At 43.1% G+C, this 17,328-nt stretch overlaps 1 protein-coding gene across 1 annotated transcript; it reads left to right on the top strand.

Moving 5' to 3' along the window:
• The first annotated feature begins 593 nt into the window (after window positions 1–593).
• Window positions 594–9,062, top strand: LOC101326964 (glycine N-acyltransferase-like). The gene is made up of 5 exons (XM_019947947.3): window positions 594–671; window positions 3,975–4,082; window positions 5,548–5,674; window positions 8,002–8,173; window positions 8,599–9,062. The coding sequence occupies exons 1-5, from the start codon at window positions 594–596 to the stop codon at window positions 8,999–9,001; spliced, it is 888 nt and encodes a 295-aa protein (XP_019803506.1). The 3' UTR covers window positions 9,002–9,062.
• Window positions 9,063–17,328: the final 8,266 nt, after the last annotated feature.

Below are 17,328 nucleotides of genomic sequence, written 5' to 3'. Positions count from 1 at the left end.
AGGAAGGGGGGGAGAAGAGGAGGGGAAAGAAAAGACAGTAAGGAAGAGGAGTGGTAGTAGTAATAACATAACATATGTTCAGTGTTTACTATGTGACAGAAACTCTTTAAGCACTTATTTACTCTTTTAATGTATTAGCTCATTTAATCCTCACAACAATTCTATGAGTCTGGTAACACTATTATCCCATCTACTTTGAAGAAACCAAGGTACAGAGAATCTAAGTAACTTTCCAAGGTTGCACAGCTTATTACTGGTAGAGTCAGAAAAATCACTGATAGCAACTAAATTTCAAAAAAAATGTTATATATACTTTAGAATGTGCTTGTTAATGTAAAGTGAAGTTAATGACTAGAATTCATCAAAGTTTTAAGGTGAGCTGAAAAATTCAGAAGGCAGGCTCTGCATTTTCTGCCAGTCTCATCCTTCCTTGGAATGGCTGATGACTTTAGTGGAGAAGACGCCAATAAAGAGAGACGGAAGAGGGCTCCGGCAATTAGCAGAGAACTTGCTGCTTTTGTTTCTGAATCTCCTCCTGCTCTTCTCATTCCAGGCTGTTTCCTGGTTCTCTCCAGAACAGGCTGTCTTGCACGATGTTCCCATTGCAAGGTGCCCAGATGCTGCAGATGCTGGAGAAATCCTTGAGGAAGAGCCTTCCTACATCCTTAAAGGTGACAATGGAAAATTCTGAGGGGAGTAGGAATAGAAAGTTCCTGTGATGAAGGGAAAGAGAGACTAATATTTATTTATTTATTTATTTTTTGCGGTACGCGGGCCTCTCACTGCTGTGGCCTCTCCCGTTGCGGAGCACAGGCTCCGGACGCGCAGGCTCAGCGGCCATGGCTCACGGGCCCAGCCGCTCCGCGGCATGTGGGATCTTCCCGGACTGGAGCACGAACCTGCGTCCCCTGCATCGGCAGGCGGACTCCCAACCACTGCGCCACCAGGGAAGCCCAAGAGACTAATCTTTATTGAGCACCTATTCTGTGCCAGGCACTGGTGCACATTTTCTCTCATTTAATTTGCATAACCTCTCTACAAGACATTTGCTGTTATGCCCATGTCACTGATGTGAAGGTGGAGGCTCAGTGAAGTGCTTCGCCCAGTACCCCACAAATAGTGAGCTGCAGTGCTATGGTATAGACGTAGGAATGCCTGAGACCTAGCATTGCTTTTTGCTCCAAGCTGACTCAAAAAGTATTCCCTTGCTCCTTTCCAAGAAACGTTCCATAATAGCACTGGAAACTTGCCCAGAGTTCTCCTACAAAGTTAGCTGAGACTACATGTTAATTTTTAAATTTGTTCTCCTTAAAAGAACACTTGCCAGGTGAGAGGTTAACCGTCATGAGCCTTCTTTAAAATTAATGATAAGTCAATTTCTATTTCACTTAGATTTTCCAATTGCTCCGAACTTACGGCATATCAAGCTATTTTGTGCCTGACTCTGAGGACCTCTGTTAACCAAGTACAATTGATCAGAAATCTCAGGATTAAATAGAACATATACATAGATGCCCACATCCAGAACTGTTCGAGAGCAACTCTAATGATGGTCTGGGGTCCTCACCTGTGTTTTTCTTTAGCAACCAAAGGGATGGGGCCCATTCCAGTGGAATTTAAGTACAACCGTGTGTGTGTGAATGTGTGTGTGTGTGTGTGTGTGTGTGTGTGTGTGTGTGTGTGTGTGTATTTGGAGAACAACTTGTTTCCCTGAAAGTTTTTTGTAGAAAGAGAACTAGATTTCTACTGTTTTATAAGACACTCCTATAAGATGCATACATTTTAGATAAGATAAATGCATTCATCTGCCTCACCCCCAATAGATATGTTACTCCATCTTTCTGTATAAAGGAGAAAAATGTTAGCATTATTTTATTTGTAGATCATATGGCTTCATTTTCATTTATTAGAAATAGACTAATGAAACAACTCGCCCTGTTCTTTAATTACTGCCGAAAATGCTTTCAAATCCACTAATTTAATACTAAAATGTCACCCACTTTGGTGGATCTCACTAATATTAATCTCTGTTACCTAATATTTAACTACTTTCACTTGATAATCCTTAAGATCCAGGCAACCTCTCAAAGAGACAGTCAATTTTTCTTAGAGGTTACATCAGTTATACATGTTATGAATGCTTGCCTAAGATATTTTTATGGTAAGTAGCTATTTTTGAAAATTCTTCAACCTAAAAGTTTTTCTTCCATGCTCTGTAGTATAGAATTTTGTGATTTAAATTTCTCTTTGGTCCTTGGGTTAAGTGGACCCCAAACATCTTGAGGAAACTCTTGGTGGTTCCCAAGTGTCCTTACTTGGAGCACCTCTGTGGTAAGATAAGGCGGCCCTCTTGGGTCCACAACTTTCATGAAGAAACAGCATTGGTTGTATATGAAAGATATACATTCTTACCCTAGTTGAAATCTAGAATAGCTGTTTGCCAGGTACCTTTAATGGAGGTATAACCTAGAACTCAATACTTGCTTGAGTCTCGTTGACAAAACGTCCATCTGTTCTTCTAAGTGTTGGATATTAAGTACATTTTATTGCATGTGTCAACTCCAGCTGAGTTCATGTAGAGTAGCTGCCTGGCTCACTACGTTCTGAGTTCAGCAGAAAAAAAAAAAGAAAAGAGTTTTAATTAATTCAGCCCGGAGAATAAGAAAGAGGAAGAACTACACATATTTTCAGATCCTGTAATGGATAATGTATTAATCTAAAGCAATTTTACACACCCCCAAATGCAAAGGCATAAAAAGAAACATCTATATTTTGCCAAACTATACGGAATTTCTATATCAAGCCTCCATTCATGGCTGAAAACAATGATTTCAGATAAGCTCAGGCAACTTAGATTTTTTTCCCCTTCTCTTTCTCCATAGTGTAACATCAATAGTCCACGTCGGGTGGAGGGTGGTAGGAGGGAAGGATGTTGGTACAGTCTTTGGTCATCATCTACCCATGGTAGAAACCATTAAACTGCGTACATTGTTTTTTGACCTTTGGTCGTTGGCACGTTTCCATGCTGGTATCTGCAGAGGCTTCATGTTCACAATAGTCATGTGGCCCATGGTGGTATCCACCGCTGCATTCCCCCACCCCCAAACCACCAGGACACTTAATGTCCACAGGCTATCTCATTCATTCTCTCCCTGCTTTCCCCTCTCTCTCAACAACCTATGCAAAAAGGCGGGGCTGGGGACTCAAGACTGGACCGAGACTGTGGGCTTCCGCAGCCCATTCTCTTGAGCATTTTGCTTTAACCTTTGCTTATTGTGGGAGGAAATTACCTTTCCAGAGGGTACTGTGGACATACATGTTAAAGAGTTTTAAACATGTCCATATCCTTTGAACCAGCAGTTACCTGATGGATAATCTAAGAAAATATCAGGTGTCCATGCAAAGATTTCTGTGCAAGCATGCTCTGCAAAGAATTAGTTGTTAAAATGAAAATTTGGAAACAGCTGAAATGACCCTCAGTAGACAAATGCACAAATGAACCATGATACAACCATATAATGGAATCCTATCATTAGAACATAATTGAAAAATTTTGTATTTATGAACATAGAGATACACCCACAATTTATTCAGTGGTGAAAAATACCATGTATCAGATCATTTTACATTTGTAAAATTGTGTATCTCTACGAGTATGAATAGAAGAAAGTCTGGGGAAAGATAATATTAAATCCTACAAAAAAAAGAATGGTGTTCTTATGATCATTAACTTTATTTGTCCCAATATTTTACCATATACATGTTTGATTTATATTAGATGGGAAGAAAAAGCTCTCATCTGAGGTTAAAAAAAGAAAGTAGCATGTGGAGATTTTAGACACAGATGCCCTATTTGTCCCTTTACCGCTGTAAAATTTCACAATTTCATAGACATAAACCTGTCCTGGTCAAACAAGGCACTTTGCCATCCCTTCCTAATAAGCTGACCCTCTCACTTTGTCCGGATACTGCAGGTTTATGGGACCGTCTTCCACATGAACCAGGGGAACCCTTTCAAGCTAAAGGCCCTGGTGGACAGGTGGCCTGATTTTAATACAGTGGTTATCCGCCCTCAGGAGCAGGTAAGGTGCCAGATGTGGAATGAATTTGCATCTATGTTTGTATTTGCTATGTGCCTACCGTGTGCCCGGCAATGTGGTAGACCCTGGGGCTACAGAAATGAATTGCAGTGATAGTGAACAAGTAAGTCCTTGCCTTTAAGAACCCCACAGCCTGGAGGAGAATACAGGTAAGTAAATAAATTACAACTTAGTGTAAAATGTTCAAAAACAGAAAATGTACAATATACGGAGATAGCACAGGCAAAAGCTGATTAAACTATGGAGTTTGGAGATGGAGGTTACAGGATCAGATTAGATATACTTCTTAGTGGATGTTTCATCTGAACTGGGTTTTGTAGATAAATATATCTTTGTTAGGCTGACAAAGAAAGGAGGACAGTCTAACCAGAGAAAGTAACAAGGACAAAGATAGGAAGGTATGAAACAGGACAGTTCGTTGGCTGATTATAAAAAATTTTTTTATAATATTAGAATTTCCATATACATTTTGGGGAAACATTTAGAAATTAGTGAAACTAAATAGTTAATACATTTCAAAGACAAAAAACCCTAAGTTTATTTTAAAACATCCAGTAAAATTATAACTTTATAAAAATACAAATATATCTTTCCTACAAATAATAAGTTATTTAAAATCCATGGAATTAAACAGTATATAAAATGAAGAAATTTATATTAATAATAAAAACTGAACTGCAATAAAATTATTTGACCTTTTATCTTAAATGGGATCTTAAGAAACAAAATGTGTTAGTGGTATCATTGCTGACTTGTGAGTGTATTTTTGTGCAACAATTCCAACTATTTTTGAAAAGGTTTCGAATTCTGCACTCAAGATAATATTTTCCTGTTTCTTCTTCCAAATAATCACATCTCTTATTTAATAATTTGAGGGGATCTTTCTAAATAAGTGGTTTCTTTGTTTTTCTGTAATTACAATTTGTTCAACTCTTGTATTATTTTATGAAAGCATTTCTAATTGGTTTTCATCTTCTTTGTCTTAATTTAGTATAGATGGAAATGTCAATCCAGAAATGTCAATAACCAAATTTAATACTGTCATCTTCATAGCTTCTGTATTCTGCAAGTGTTTGAAATATAGAAACATTTATTCTTGCAACAGAAGCTTTTCCTTGTCAATTGCTTTTCTCTTCTTCCTGTTGAAGAAGATGAAAATATAGAAGAATCCTTTCTAAATAGTTGTGTCTTTGCTTGAGTTGAAATTTTAATACAATATATGGGTAGAGAATAGTATTGTTCTGTAGTTTTTCATCATAATTTGAACACCTGAATCTCCCATCTTGATCTCATGATTTAAATGATTCAGAAAAATTTCTAAAGCACCAATACAAACACCAATATTTTAGTACTTAAAAATACCACAGTATAGTAGAATTTAGAAAAAAATATTACAATCATGAAAAATAAGACATTTGTTTCGCCCCCCTTTTCTCAATGATAACAGGACATGACAGATGACCTTGATCACTACACCAATACTTACCATATCTACTCCAAAGACCTCAAAAATTGTCAGGAATTCCTCAGCTTACCAGAAGTCATCAACTGGAAACAGCATTTGCAGATCCAAAGTAAGTATAAAAGGAATGGAATCTGTGCTGAACCACATCTCCATCCTGAACAATTTCTCCTATGACATATATCTCCTTTCTCCAAGCCCCAGACCCTCAGCCTGCTGTCAGTTTTTTTTACTCAGCTGCAACTATACCTGTAAAGGGGGAAAAACACCCTCAAAGCTTATACCTAATGGGCTTCATATAGAGGACTGTAATGTAATCCCCTGAGAGCTAAGGATTTATGGCATATTTTGTGGACATATCCAGCATGCCTTAGGGTGGTTGGGTATCAGAGCAGAGCTTTCCCCAGGGACTTTCATTCCCAGAATTGGAATGACAACTCATGTCACAGAACACCTCCTAGGTCATAAAGAGCAACTTATATGGTTATGAGCGTGGTCTCCAGAGTCAGACTACCTAGGATGGCATTTGCCTGTTACTTTGCCATGTGATCCTCGCCAGGGACTTGTCCTATCTGAGATCCTGACTTTCATATATAAAAATGAGGGTAATAATTGTACCTAGGACTTCCCGGGTGGTGCAGTGGTGAAGCATCCGCCTGCCGATGCAGGGGACACGGGTTTGAGCCCTGGTCCAGGAAGATCCCACATGCCATGGAGCAGCTAAGCCCGTGAGCCACAACTACTGAGCCCGCATGCCACAACTACTGAGGCTGTGGGCCACAACTACCGAAGCCCACGTGCTCTAAGGCCCGTACTCCGCAACAAAGAGTAACCCTCACACGCCACAACTAGAGAAAGCCCGTGCGCAGCAATGAAGACCCAACGCAGCCAAAAATAAATAAATAAATGAATGAATTTACTAAAAAAATAAATGATGGTACCTAAAACACAGCAGTGTTGAAAAGATTAAATGAAATCTTAGCTAGGAATTGCTTAGTGCAATACCTGAATGTTTCAGTTAACTTTCACTGCATAGCAAACCTCATAATTCTGTGAACCAACAATTGGACTGGGCTTTGCAAGGCAGTTGTTCTGCTGGTCTCCTCTGGGTGTAGCTATGCATCTACAGTCAATTGATGGGTGACTGTGTGCTGGTTACTCTAAGATGGCCTAACTTACAAGTCTGAATGATGGTCTGACTGTCAGTGCTGGCTAGGCCCTGGTGACGTCATGATAAGAGCACATGTCTTCGGCAGGCTAGCCGAGGCCTTTTCATGTGGTGTTGGCCTCAAGTTAACCAGAAGCACAAAGACATGGTGAGCTCCAATGTGCAAGCATTTTTAAGCCTCTCTCTGCATCAAATTTACTCTTTCCCATTGGTAACACAAGTCATATGGCCAAGGTCAGATGCAGTGCAGGAGGGGACTATTCCAGGGAATGGGTACAAGGAGATGTGGGCAAACTGTGGGCCATTACTGCAACAATCTACCGCATTGGGAACATAGTAAGTACTCCAGAGATGTTGGCAACTATAATTATTATTATTTTTAAAAATTTTATTTATTTTTGGCTGTGTTGGGTCTTTGTTGCTGTGCGTGGGCTTTCTCCTGTTGCGGTGAGTAGGGGCCACTCTTCGCTGCAGTTACGCAGGTCCCCCATCGCGGTGGCCTCTCCCATTGCAGAGCAGGGGCTCCAGGTGCGCAGGCCCCAGTAGTTGCAGCTCGTGGGCTCAGCAGCTGCGGTACACGGGCTCTAGAGCTCAGGCTCAGCAGTTGTGGCTCACGGGCCTAGTTGCTCCACAGCATGTGGGATCTTCCCAGACCAGGGATTGAACCCGTGTCCCCTGCACTGGCAGGCGGATTCCCAACCACTGCTCCCCCAGGGAAGTCCTGGAAACTATAATTATTATAACTCACTTTCTTTGATCATCAAAACTGCATGATTGGGCTTCCCTGGTGGTGTAGTGGTTGAGAGTCCGCCTGCCGATGCAGGGGACACGGGTTCGTGCCCCGGTCCGGGAAGATCCCACATGCCACGGAGCGGCTGTGCCCGTGAGCCATGGCCGCTGAGCCTGCGCGTCCGGAGCCTGTGCTCCGCAACGGGAGAGGCCACAACAGTGAGAGGCCCGCGTACCACAAAAAACAAACAAACAAACAAAAAAACTGCATGATTATGTAGCCCAGAAAACTTAGTTCCAGTCCTGGTATTGCCTCTAATGGCATGACCATGGCTGAATGAATTTCTAGGCATGCTTTTGCTTTTCCAAAACAAGGAAAATTGCACAAATCCTGATTACATGAGCCCAGTCATACAGTAGCAGCACCGAGCCCATCACCAAAATTCTCTGACTAGAAATCCTCAGACACTTCTTACTCCACTGGAGAGCTTCTCCCTAGAATGGGCATAAATCATTGCATTTCTCCTTATAATCCCATCCAGGTTCACAGTCCAGCCTGAATGAAGTAATACAAAGTCTTGCAGCCACTAAATCCTTCAAAGTCAAGCAATCACAAAACATTCTCTATGTGGCGATTGAGGCAATAAGGGAACTGGCTCCTTCCCTGCTGGATGTAAAGAACTTATCACTTAGCCATGGCAAACCCAAGGCCATGTGAGTTTGATAAAAGCTCTCTACGCTACTTACGCCTCTCACTGACAGAGCAGCCTCCCAACTTCTCTTTCTGCTTTTACTCTGTCTGCCCACAATCGATCTTCTTCAAAGCGGCCAGAAGAATCTTTTTTAAAAACGTATTTCAAACCGTGTTTCTCCCCTGCTTAAAATACCCCACCATTTCTTGTCTCACCTGGAGTACATCAGGCCTATGTCAACTTCTTTGACCTGTCTTGTCCTTCTAGCTCACTCAGTCCGACAACATCGGCCTTCTTTCTGTCCCTCTGTCATTACAAGCTCACTTATACTCCAGACTTTGCGTTCGCTGTTTCCTCTGCCTACTCTGTCTCTCAAGATACTAGAGGTAAGAACAAATATAAACCTCTAAACTCATGGACTTTGCTTTTCTCTTGGAACATCCATAGTGACCAAGAGATGTTTAAACTCTCATCGTTGGATCCTACCCACGCTGCCGTGGTGAATAAATTCTGGCATTTCGGTGGCAATGAGTGGAGCCAGAGATTCATCGAGCGCTGTATCCGGACCTTCCCCACCTTCTGCCTGCTGGGGCCCGAGGGGACCCCTGTGTCCTGGTCCCTGATGGACCAGACAGGAGAGATGCGGATGGGGGGCACCCTGCCTGAGTACCGGGGCCATGGTCTCGTCACCTACGTCATCTATTACCAGACCCAGGCTCTGATCAAACGTGGCTTCCCCGTGTATTCTCATGTAGACAAGAATAACAAAATTATGCAGAAAATGAGTCGCAGTCTGAATCATATCCCTGTGCCCTGTGACTGGAACCAGTGGAACTGTGTGCCTCTGTGAAGCAGCCCTGAATCCAAGACAGTTCGGGATGGACCTGAGGATGCAGCTGGAGGAGCCGACGGGTGGGTGGAGGGAAAGAACCAATTGTAACTGTAATCGTAGGTAAAGCAGTGGACATTGTGTGGGTCCCGGGGCAGCAGTGTGAATGGTCGACAGGACCACCACCGTCGATGGGCTTGCCTTAGATATCTCAGCAGAAGCAGCATCCGGTCCTCCTGCAGTGGTTTCATACTTCTGGTCCCCATGCTTCCAGTATCTCCGCCATGCTTCTTCATCTGCTACATGTTGCCCCAAATGGCTTCCCCTGGGACTCTTAGGGCATGGGTTGGTAGACCCTTGCCAGTTTTTCCAGGGAGGGCTAACACTTCCTGGGCATTATGACTTATTCCTCTCTTTCTATGGCTTTTCCCTTAGTGAGGAGCAAGTGGACTCTACTCTTTAGGTCTGTAGACATTATCCTCTCCTCTGATTGCTGCTTTATAGGTATATTAAATATGTTATATACAAATATATATGGTATATTATGTTAAATATGTTATGCATGATATAGCAGGGAGAGTTATTAAGAAAAAGACTAACTTATGTTAGCCTGTACCCCCCCACCCTTCCACTCTGGGGAAAATGATTCAATATTGCTCCTAAAAGCTGAGCTTCCTAAAGTCACCTGAAACCCTCAAACAATAAAGAGATTTTGTGTTTGATTGTATAGGCTGAAGCTAAGTGGTTCGTGATGAGGAAACATGGTGTGAGTTAACGGGGAGAGGAAAGTGGGAACACCCAGCCCCAGGAAGGTGGGGCTTGAGAAGAGATGGAAGTTGAGGGGGTGGGGGTTATAGCATGGATGCCTACTGTTCCGCTTGACCTTGGCATATTACTTCAAGATGCCAGAATTCTGTGCGGTTCAGACCATTGTCTCATGGGAGAATCTGGTTGCTGGTGTGGAAAGATATTCTTCCTGGTTGGGACAGATTAGGTGGGAGAGTTTCCTGCCCCAGCCCTTCGAGAGAAACAGCACTAAACACCAGTACCGGGCAGCAAACAGAGCACCTGAATGAAGGTGATCACCTGGATTAAGAACTCGTTCCCTCTGGTCCACCTAAGCCTGAAATTAAGCTGTGGAATTGGGGATGAAGACCCCCACAAATATACATGCACGCGCACACCCACACACACGCACGCGCGCACACACACACCCACCCACACACACACAGAGACACACTCAACTGAGGTTTAATTTCTTCGCCAGTTGAGAGAGAGAAGGCTCAGTTTAGAGCAGGTTTCTCGACTTTGGCGCAACAGACATTTTAGACTGGACAATTCTTTGCTGTAGGTCCGTCCTGTGCATTTGTAGAATGTTTAGCAGAATCCCCCACCTCTACCCACTAGATGTCATTAGCACCCTCCATCCCAATTATGACAACTAAAAATGTCTCCAGATATTAGTAAATGTCCCCTGGAGGCAAAGTTACCTCTGGTTGACATTTAGTTTAGTGGTTCTCAAAGTTGAGCCTGCATCAGAATCACTTAGCAGGCTTGTTCAAACAGGTTGCAGGGCCTCACCCCTAGATTTTCTGATTCAGTAGATCTTGGGGAGAGTTCCAGAATTCACATGTCTAGCAAGTTTCCAGGTGATGTTGATGCTGCTGGCCCAGGGACCATGCTTTGAGAACCACTGGTTTAGTGAAATAATAGAATACATCTTATTCCCTAGACTATAGATGAAAATTCTGTTGCCATACTACTTTCCTTTCTGTATGAGTACAAGGTGATACTCCCCTCCAAGAATTCCCTGTAGTCGTCAGGGAGAGAGAGGCTTTGTGGTTCTGAAACAGGGAGAAGGAATTCAGGCTTTGGTAAAGGAAAACACACTGGTGGCAGCGTATAGCGGGTGTTGATAGCTGACATCTTGCCTCATTAGCTCCAAGACCTGGCCCCCCAACAGCCTGTAGGCTCCAGTGCTGGAACACCTCAGGCCAAACAACTAACTAGGCAAGGAACACATCCACCCCCATCTGCAGACAGGCTGCCTAAAGACTAAAGAGCCCACAGCCACCTCTGGGCTTGCCTCTAGACACGGCCTAGCCCACCAGAGGGCCAAGACCCAGCTCTGCCCACCAGTGGACCGGCCCTTCCCACCAGGAAGCCAGACCAGGCCTCTAGACCAGCCTCGCCCACCAGAGGGCAGACACAAGAAGCTAGAAAACTACAATCCCACACTGCAGGCCAGATCCCACACTGGCACTGGCTGGGCCCTGGCCCAGCCCACTAGCTGGCCAACGCAACCTTTAGGACACCCTGGACCCCATACCTAACTGAGTCAAGAACCACCCCCCACCAATAATATTAAATGAGCTCTGGGATTCCAGAGCCAGACTCTAGGAACCAGCTATGCCTACCAGTAGTCTGGCACTAACCCCAAGATCTGACTTAACCAGCCGGTGGGTGGGCAACAATCCCAGAGTCTTTGGGACCCTGACTCCGCCCACCAGTGAGCCAGCACTAGCTCCAGGGACCCCCTAGGATTCTGCAACTAGTCACCTCAGGACCAGACCCCACTATATAGCAGCCAGCTACGTCCACACAAGGCAGGGCCTGGCAACCGACCAGCTGGGGGCCTACCTGACTGCCCACACACTTATCCCAGCCCAACAGAGAAACCCACGTAGCGTTCTTAGGGGGAACGCCTAGAGCACATAGCTTGGGCGTCGAGAGGGGAGTGCACTGCTGGGACACAGGATGCCTCCTACAGAGGGCCACTTCCCCAAGGCCAAGAAATGTAACTAACCTACCACATACATAAAAATACAAATAGCAACTCAGAGAAAATGAGGCAGCAGAGGAATATGTTTCAGGTGAAGGAACAAGATAAAACCCCAGAAGAACTAAGTGAAGTGGAGATAGGCAACCTACCTGAGAAAGAGTTCGGAGTAGTGATCACGAAGATGATCAAGGAACTTGGGAGGATAGTGGATACACAGAGCAAGACGTTATAGTAAGTCCCCTACCTATGAACGAGTTCCATTCCAAGAGTGTGTTTGTAAGTCCAATTTGTTCGTTAAGTCCAACAAAGTGAGCCTAGGCACCCAGCCAACACAATCAGCTATATAGTACTGTACTGTAATAGGCTTATAATACTTTTCACACAAATAATACATAAAAAACAAACAGACACAAAAAAAAACACAACATTTTTTTTTTTTTTTTTTTTTTTTTTTTTTTTTTTTTTTTTTCTGCACTATGTGGGCCTCTCACTGTTGTGGCCTCTCCCATTGCGGAGCAGAGGCTCCGGACGCGCAGGCCCAGCTGCTCCGCGACATGTGGGATCCTCCCGGACCGGGGCACGAACCTGTATCCCCTGCATCGGCAGGCGGACTCTCAACCACTGCGCCACCAGGGAGGCCCAAGACAACATTTTTAATCTTACAGTGCAGTACCTTGAAAAGTTCAGTAGTACAGTACAACAGCTGGCTGGCATTGAGGGAAGAGGCGAGAAGAGTTACTGACTGGAGGAGGGAGAGGAGGGAGGAGATGGTAGAGCTGAAGGATCGTCAGAAATAGGAGATGAAGGGCAAGGTGTCTTTTCCCCTCACTCCAGTCTCGCAATTGTTTTCACTTTTGTTTCCATTGTTGTTGCTTGGCACTTCTTAGCAGTACCAGCTACCTCACCGCTGCTTTTATACTTGCTTCCAGACATCCTGGGCTTGAAAAAAGATACTGCACTACTGTACTCTATACAGTACTGTACAGCACACAAAAGCACAGCCACTTGTAGAGGATGCACACGCGTGACAATGTACGCCAGACATGTGACCTAACTTACGTGATTAGACATGGGACCTTATGTTTGCATCTTTTGAGAGTTCGAAACTTGAAAGTTCATACGTAGGGGACTTACTGTAGAAAATTTTAACAAAGAGTTAGAAAATATAAAGAACAACCAAAGAGAGATGAAGAATATAATAACTGAAATGAAAAATACACTGGAAGGAATCCGTAGTAGACTAAATGAGGTAGAAGAATGGATCAGTGAGCCGGAAGACAGAGTAGTGGAAATTACTGCCACTGAACAGAAAAAAAGAAAAAAAAAAGGAATGAAAAGGAGCAATCCAGTGTCCTTAAAGATGAAGAGAAGATATTTTATGGGAAACAAGACTTCCCAGCCTTTGGTGTGTTTATTTGGATATCCTTTTAACGTGTTGATTGCCTTATTGTTTGAGGTAGGTGGCAAAGAAATATCTGGGATACCCCAAGGCTTATGCCCGTGCCTGTCTAGAGACTTGAAGTCTCCAGACCCCGCGTGTCATTGCTCAATTGTCTTGGTAACTTTCTTATTTAATTGCAAGATTTCCTGTCTAGGATAAATAATAATGCTATATCAAGGGCTTTCATGAGGAAAAGATAACACAATGCATGTGAAAGTGCTTTACAACTGCTACGTGTTGTATAGTTACAGACTATTGCTTTAATATGCCTAAATCTAGTACCCTGGGTAATGGGGTAAAAACATGGGATTGGGGTCAGGAATGTATCTGAATTACGAGTATGGTTCAGCCACTCAGTGTAAGATACTGGGCAAACCCCATCAACACTGCAGATTTTGTTTTCCCATTTTTTTAAAATGCAGATAAAAATACATGCACTTGTAAAACTAGATATGAAAAGGATTGCATAAATGCAAGTTAGAGAATTGGCTCAAGGTTGCAGATGGAGCCCAGTTATCGTTTGCTGAATTCTCATCAAGTGATTGAATTAACATCAATAGGAGTCAGGGAAGAGAAAAAAGAATTTATTGATGCTCTAGGTGTGCTGGGTAATTCCTATAAGCTGGAGAATGAAAAGGAGTAAGACTATGGTGAAATAAAAGTGTAAGAAACTGGCACCTATAATACATGTGTGAATTGTCCACTAGAAGACCATGCAAGGCAGAATCGGCCCACAGTCAACAGAAGAACAGACTAGGATAAACCTAACTCAGGCCTGTTATTGGTCAGAGCTAGATTATGCAAGCGTGGCTGGTTGGCCTTTGATTCCATCTTGATTTTTGCTAAGCATTTTGCAAATGTGAGTGTTACCAGAGGAGAAGACAGTAGGGGGTAGGGGAGGGGCTTTGGGGACTGGAAGCTACAGAGAGCTCTGACCCTTGGAAGAGGGGTGGGCCTCACACAACGAGGGCAAATTACCGCCACAACTTGTAAAGTTCCAGGCCCATCCTCCAAAATACCAGGGACGTGGAGCAGTAGCTCTTTTAAAATTGTGACTAGGAACCCTCAAACTCAAAGATAAAAAGAAAACCAGGAATGACCAAAGAATTGACAAGGAAAGAAAAGCATCAAACTTGACCTGTGGATGAATTCACACCTGCTGAAAGAGAAATAGAGCAATTAGGAGACTTTAGAAAAGTATAGTTGTGGATATTTTATGTTACATTCTTAAAAAGGAATCAACTAGAGATTTCGGAAATTAAATACTGGAACTTTGAATAAAAATCTCAACGGATGGACTGAGTAGCAAAATGGACACGGTTGAAAGATAATTAGAAAGCTAAGAAGTTCTGGTAGAAGGTATATCTCAGAATATCACATAGAATGAAAATGGGATGGAAAATATGAAAGAAAATATAAGGGAACTGAACAACATTGACAAGTTTAAAGACCCATCTAAACGGCATTCCAAAAACTGAGAACAGAGCAAATGGAATGATGGAAATAATGTAAAAGGAAGAAAAAGAAGAGGTGGCAGAAGCACCAGAAGAAGCAGATTTTCCAAAAGTGAGGAAAGATTGAAGATTGAAATAACTTACTTAAGACTGAGCGTGAAAAGAACTCATTAGATATATTACTGTAAAATTTCTGAGCACCAGGGCTCTCCTGGTGGCGCAGTGGTTGAGAGTCCTTCTGCCGATGCAGAGGACGCGGGTTCGTGCCCCGGCCCGGGAAGATCCCACATGCCGCAGAGCGGCTGGGCCCGTGAGCCATGGCCGCTGAGCCTGCGCGTCCGGAGCCTGTGCTCCGCAACGGGAGAGGTCACAGCAGTGAGAGGCCCACGTACCGCCAAAAAAAACTTTCTGAGCACCAAAGATGAAGACAAGATCATACAAGGTTCCAGAGAGAGGGGATAAACTGAGGGGTTTTGATAAGAAGAATAAGAATCTTACTGACTTCAGACTTCTCCTTGACAGCCCCAGATACTTAGCAAACAGAGAAGTGATGCCATCAAATTTCTCTGAAAGGTCTTAAACCTACAATCATAGAGACAGGCAAAATAGTATCTAATTAAAAGGACAAATTAAAGAAGTGTTTGGACATACAACAACGCAACAGGTTTAATACACAGAGAATCTCTCTCTCTCTTTGAAAATGAGAGAGAGAGTAGTTCTGTGGGGTTGAAACAAGCTTACTTACGCTCAGGAAACCTGCATTCTTTTCAAAAAATAGAGCAATTTTGTCACATCTAAAATTTCTTTCATACCCTTTGCCAATCTACAGCCCTACCAGAGGCAAGGGCTGGTTAAGATCTCTTTAGTGATTAATTTTTCAGGTTCTTGAACTCTGTAAAATTAGCATCATATATTGAGTACTCTTTTATGCCTGGATTTTCCATTCACCAAACGTCTATGAGACTTAAGCCATGTTGTGTGTGTTGGTATTTCATTCATTTTATTGCTGAGTACTGTCCCATTATGTCCCATCCTATATGGGTATGATCAGCTAATTGGCAGGCCCACATCACAGGAAATAGCTCCGTCAATACTAAATTCCAATATTTTACAATCTGATCTAGGCAAGTATTGAAAAAGACTAGTTTAGTACGTTCAATGCTACCTTCAATAGGAGCAGGCTGCATTTCCTCATCAATTACATGATCAATCCTTACATGATCTAAAAGCAGGTGATTCTGGAAAAGAAATCTGAGAAAGACCTCCTTGGAGCCTCCCTGGAAGGGACTTTGTAGGTATTCTTATTTTTTTTTTAACAACTTTATTGGAATACAATTGCTTTACAATGTTGTGTTAGTTTCTGCTGTATAACAAAGTGAATCAGCTATACGTATACATATATCCCCATATCCCCTCCCTCTTGTGTCTCCCTCCCTCCCACCCTCCCTATCCCACCCCTCTAGGTGGTCACAAAGCACCAAGCTGATCTCCCTGTGCTACATGGCTGCTTCCCACTAGCTATCTATTTTACATTTGGTGGTGTATATATGTCAGTGCTACTCTCTCACTTCGTCCCAGCTTTCCCTTCCCCATCCCCATGTCCTCAAGTCCATTTTCTATGTCTGCGTCTTTATTCCTGTCCTGCCTCTAGGTTTTTCAGAGCCATTTTTTTTAAATTTTCAGATTCCATATATATGTGTTAGCATACAGTATTTGTTTTTCTCTTTCTAACTTACTTCACTCTGTATGACAGACTCTAGGTCCATCCACCTCACTACAAATAACTCAATTTCATTTCTTTTTATGGCTGAGTAATATTCCATTGTATATATGTTTCCCTTCACTGCAAATAATAACTTGTTTAGGTTATAAGGACAATCCCACCCTGACTCTATAATTTACTTCTTCCAAGTTATTGCTGGTTCAGTCAACTTAAAGAATCTCTAGGGCTTCCCTGGTGGCACAGTGGTTGAGAGTCCGCCTGCCGATGCAGCGGACACGGGTTCGTGCCCGGGTCTGGGAAGATCCCACATGCCGCGAAGCGGCTGGGCCCGTGAGCCATGGCCGCTGAGCCTGCACATCCGGAGCCAGTGCTCTGCAATGGGAGAGGCCACAACAGTGAGAGGCCCGTGTACCGCAAAAAAAAAAAAAAAAAAAAAGAATCTCTACACATAGTGGCACCTTAAAAAAAATCCACAAATAATGGATATATATTCAACTGATGCTTTTATATGTGATTTTGAAGAATGATATTCAGAGTATCATATATGTCCATTATTTGTAGATTTTTTTTAAGGTGCCACCATGTGCAGAGATTCTTTAAGTTGACAACAAAAGAAAGTTTCATTAAAATAATTTCTCATCTTTAATCTCTAATGTCTTTAATCTCTACTTTAAAAATCTCTTTATTTTATTCTACACGCAGCTTACCCTGTTTGTAAAGCATCCACCAGTGCAGATTATAAAAACTATGTTTCGACAAGGGACATGCTGGACTTCCCTGGTGGTGCAGTGGTTAAGAATCTGCCTGCCAGTGCAGGGGACACTGGTTCGATCCCTGGTCCAGGAAGGTCCCATGTGCTGCAGAGCAACTAAGCCCGCGGGCCACAACTACTGAGCCTGCGCTCTAGAGCCTGCAAGCCACAACTATGGAGCCCACGTGCCACAACTA

This window comes from Tursiops truncatus, chromosome 8 (assembly GCF_011762595.2).
Source record: "Tursiops truncatus isolate mTurTru1 chromosome 8, mTurTru1.mat.Y, whole genome shotgun sequence".
Taxonomy (NCBI): domain Eukaryota; kingdom Metazoa; phylum Chordata; class Mammalia; order Artiodactyla; family Delphinidae; genus Tursiops; species Tursiops truncatus.
This window is presented reverse-complemented; position numbering and strand designations above follow the sequence as displayed.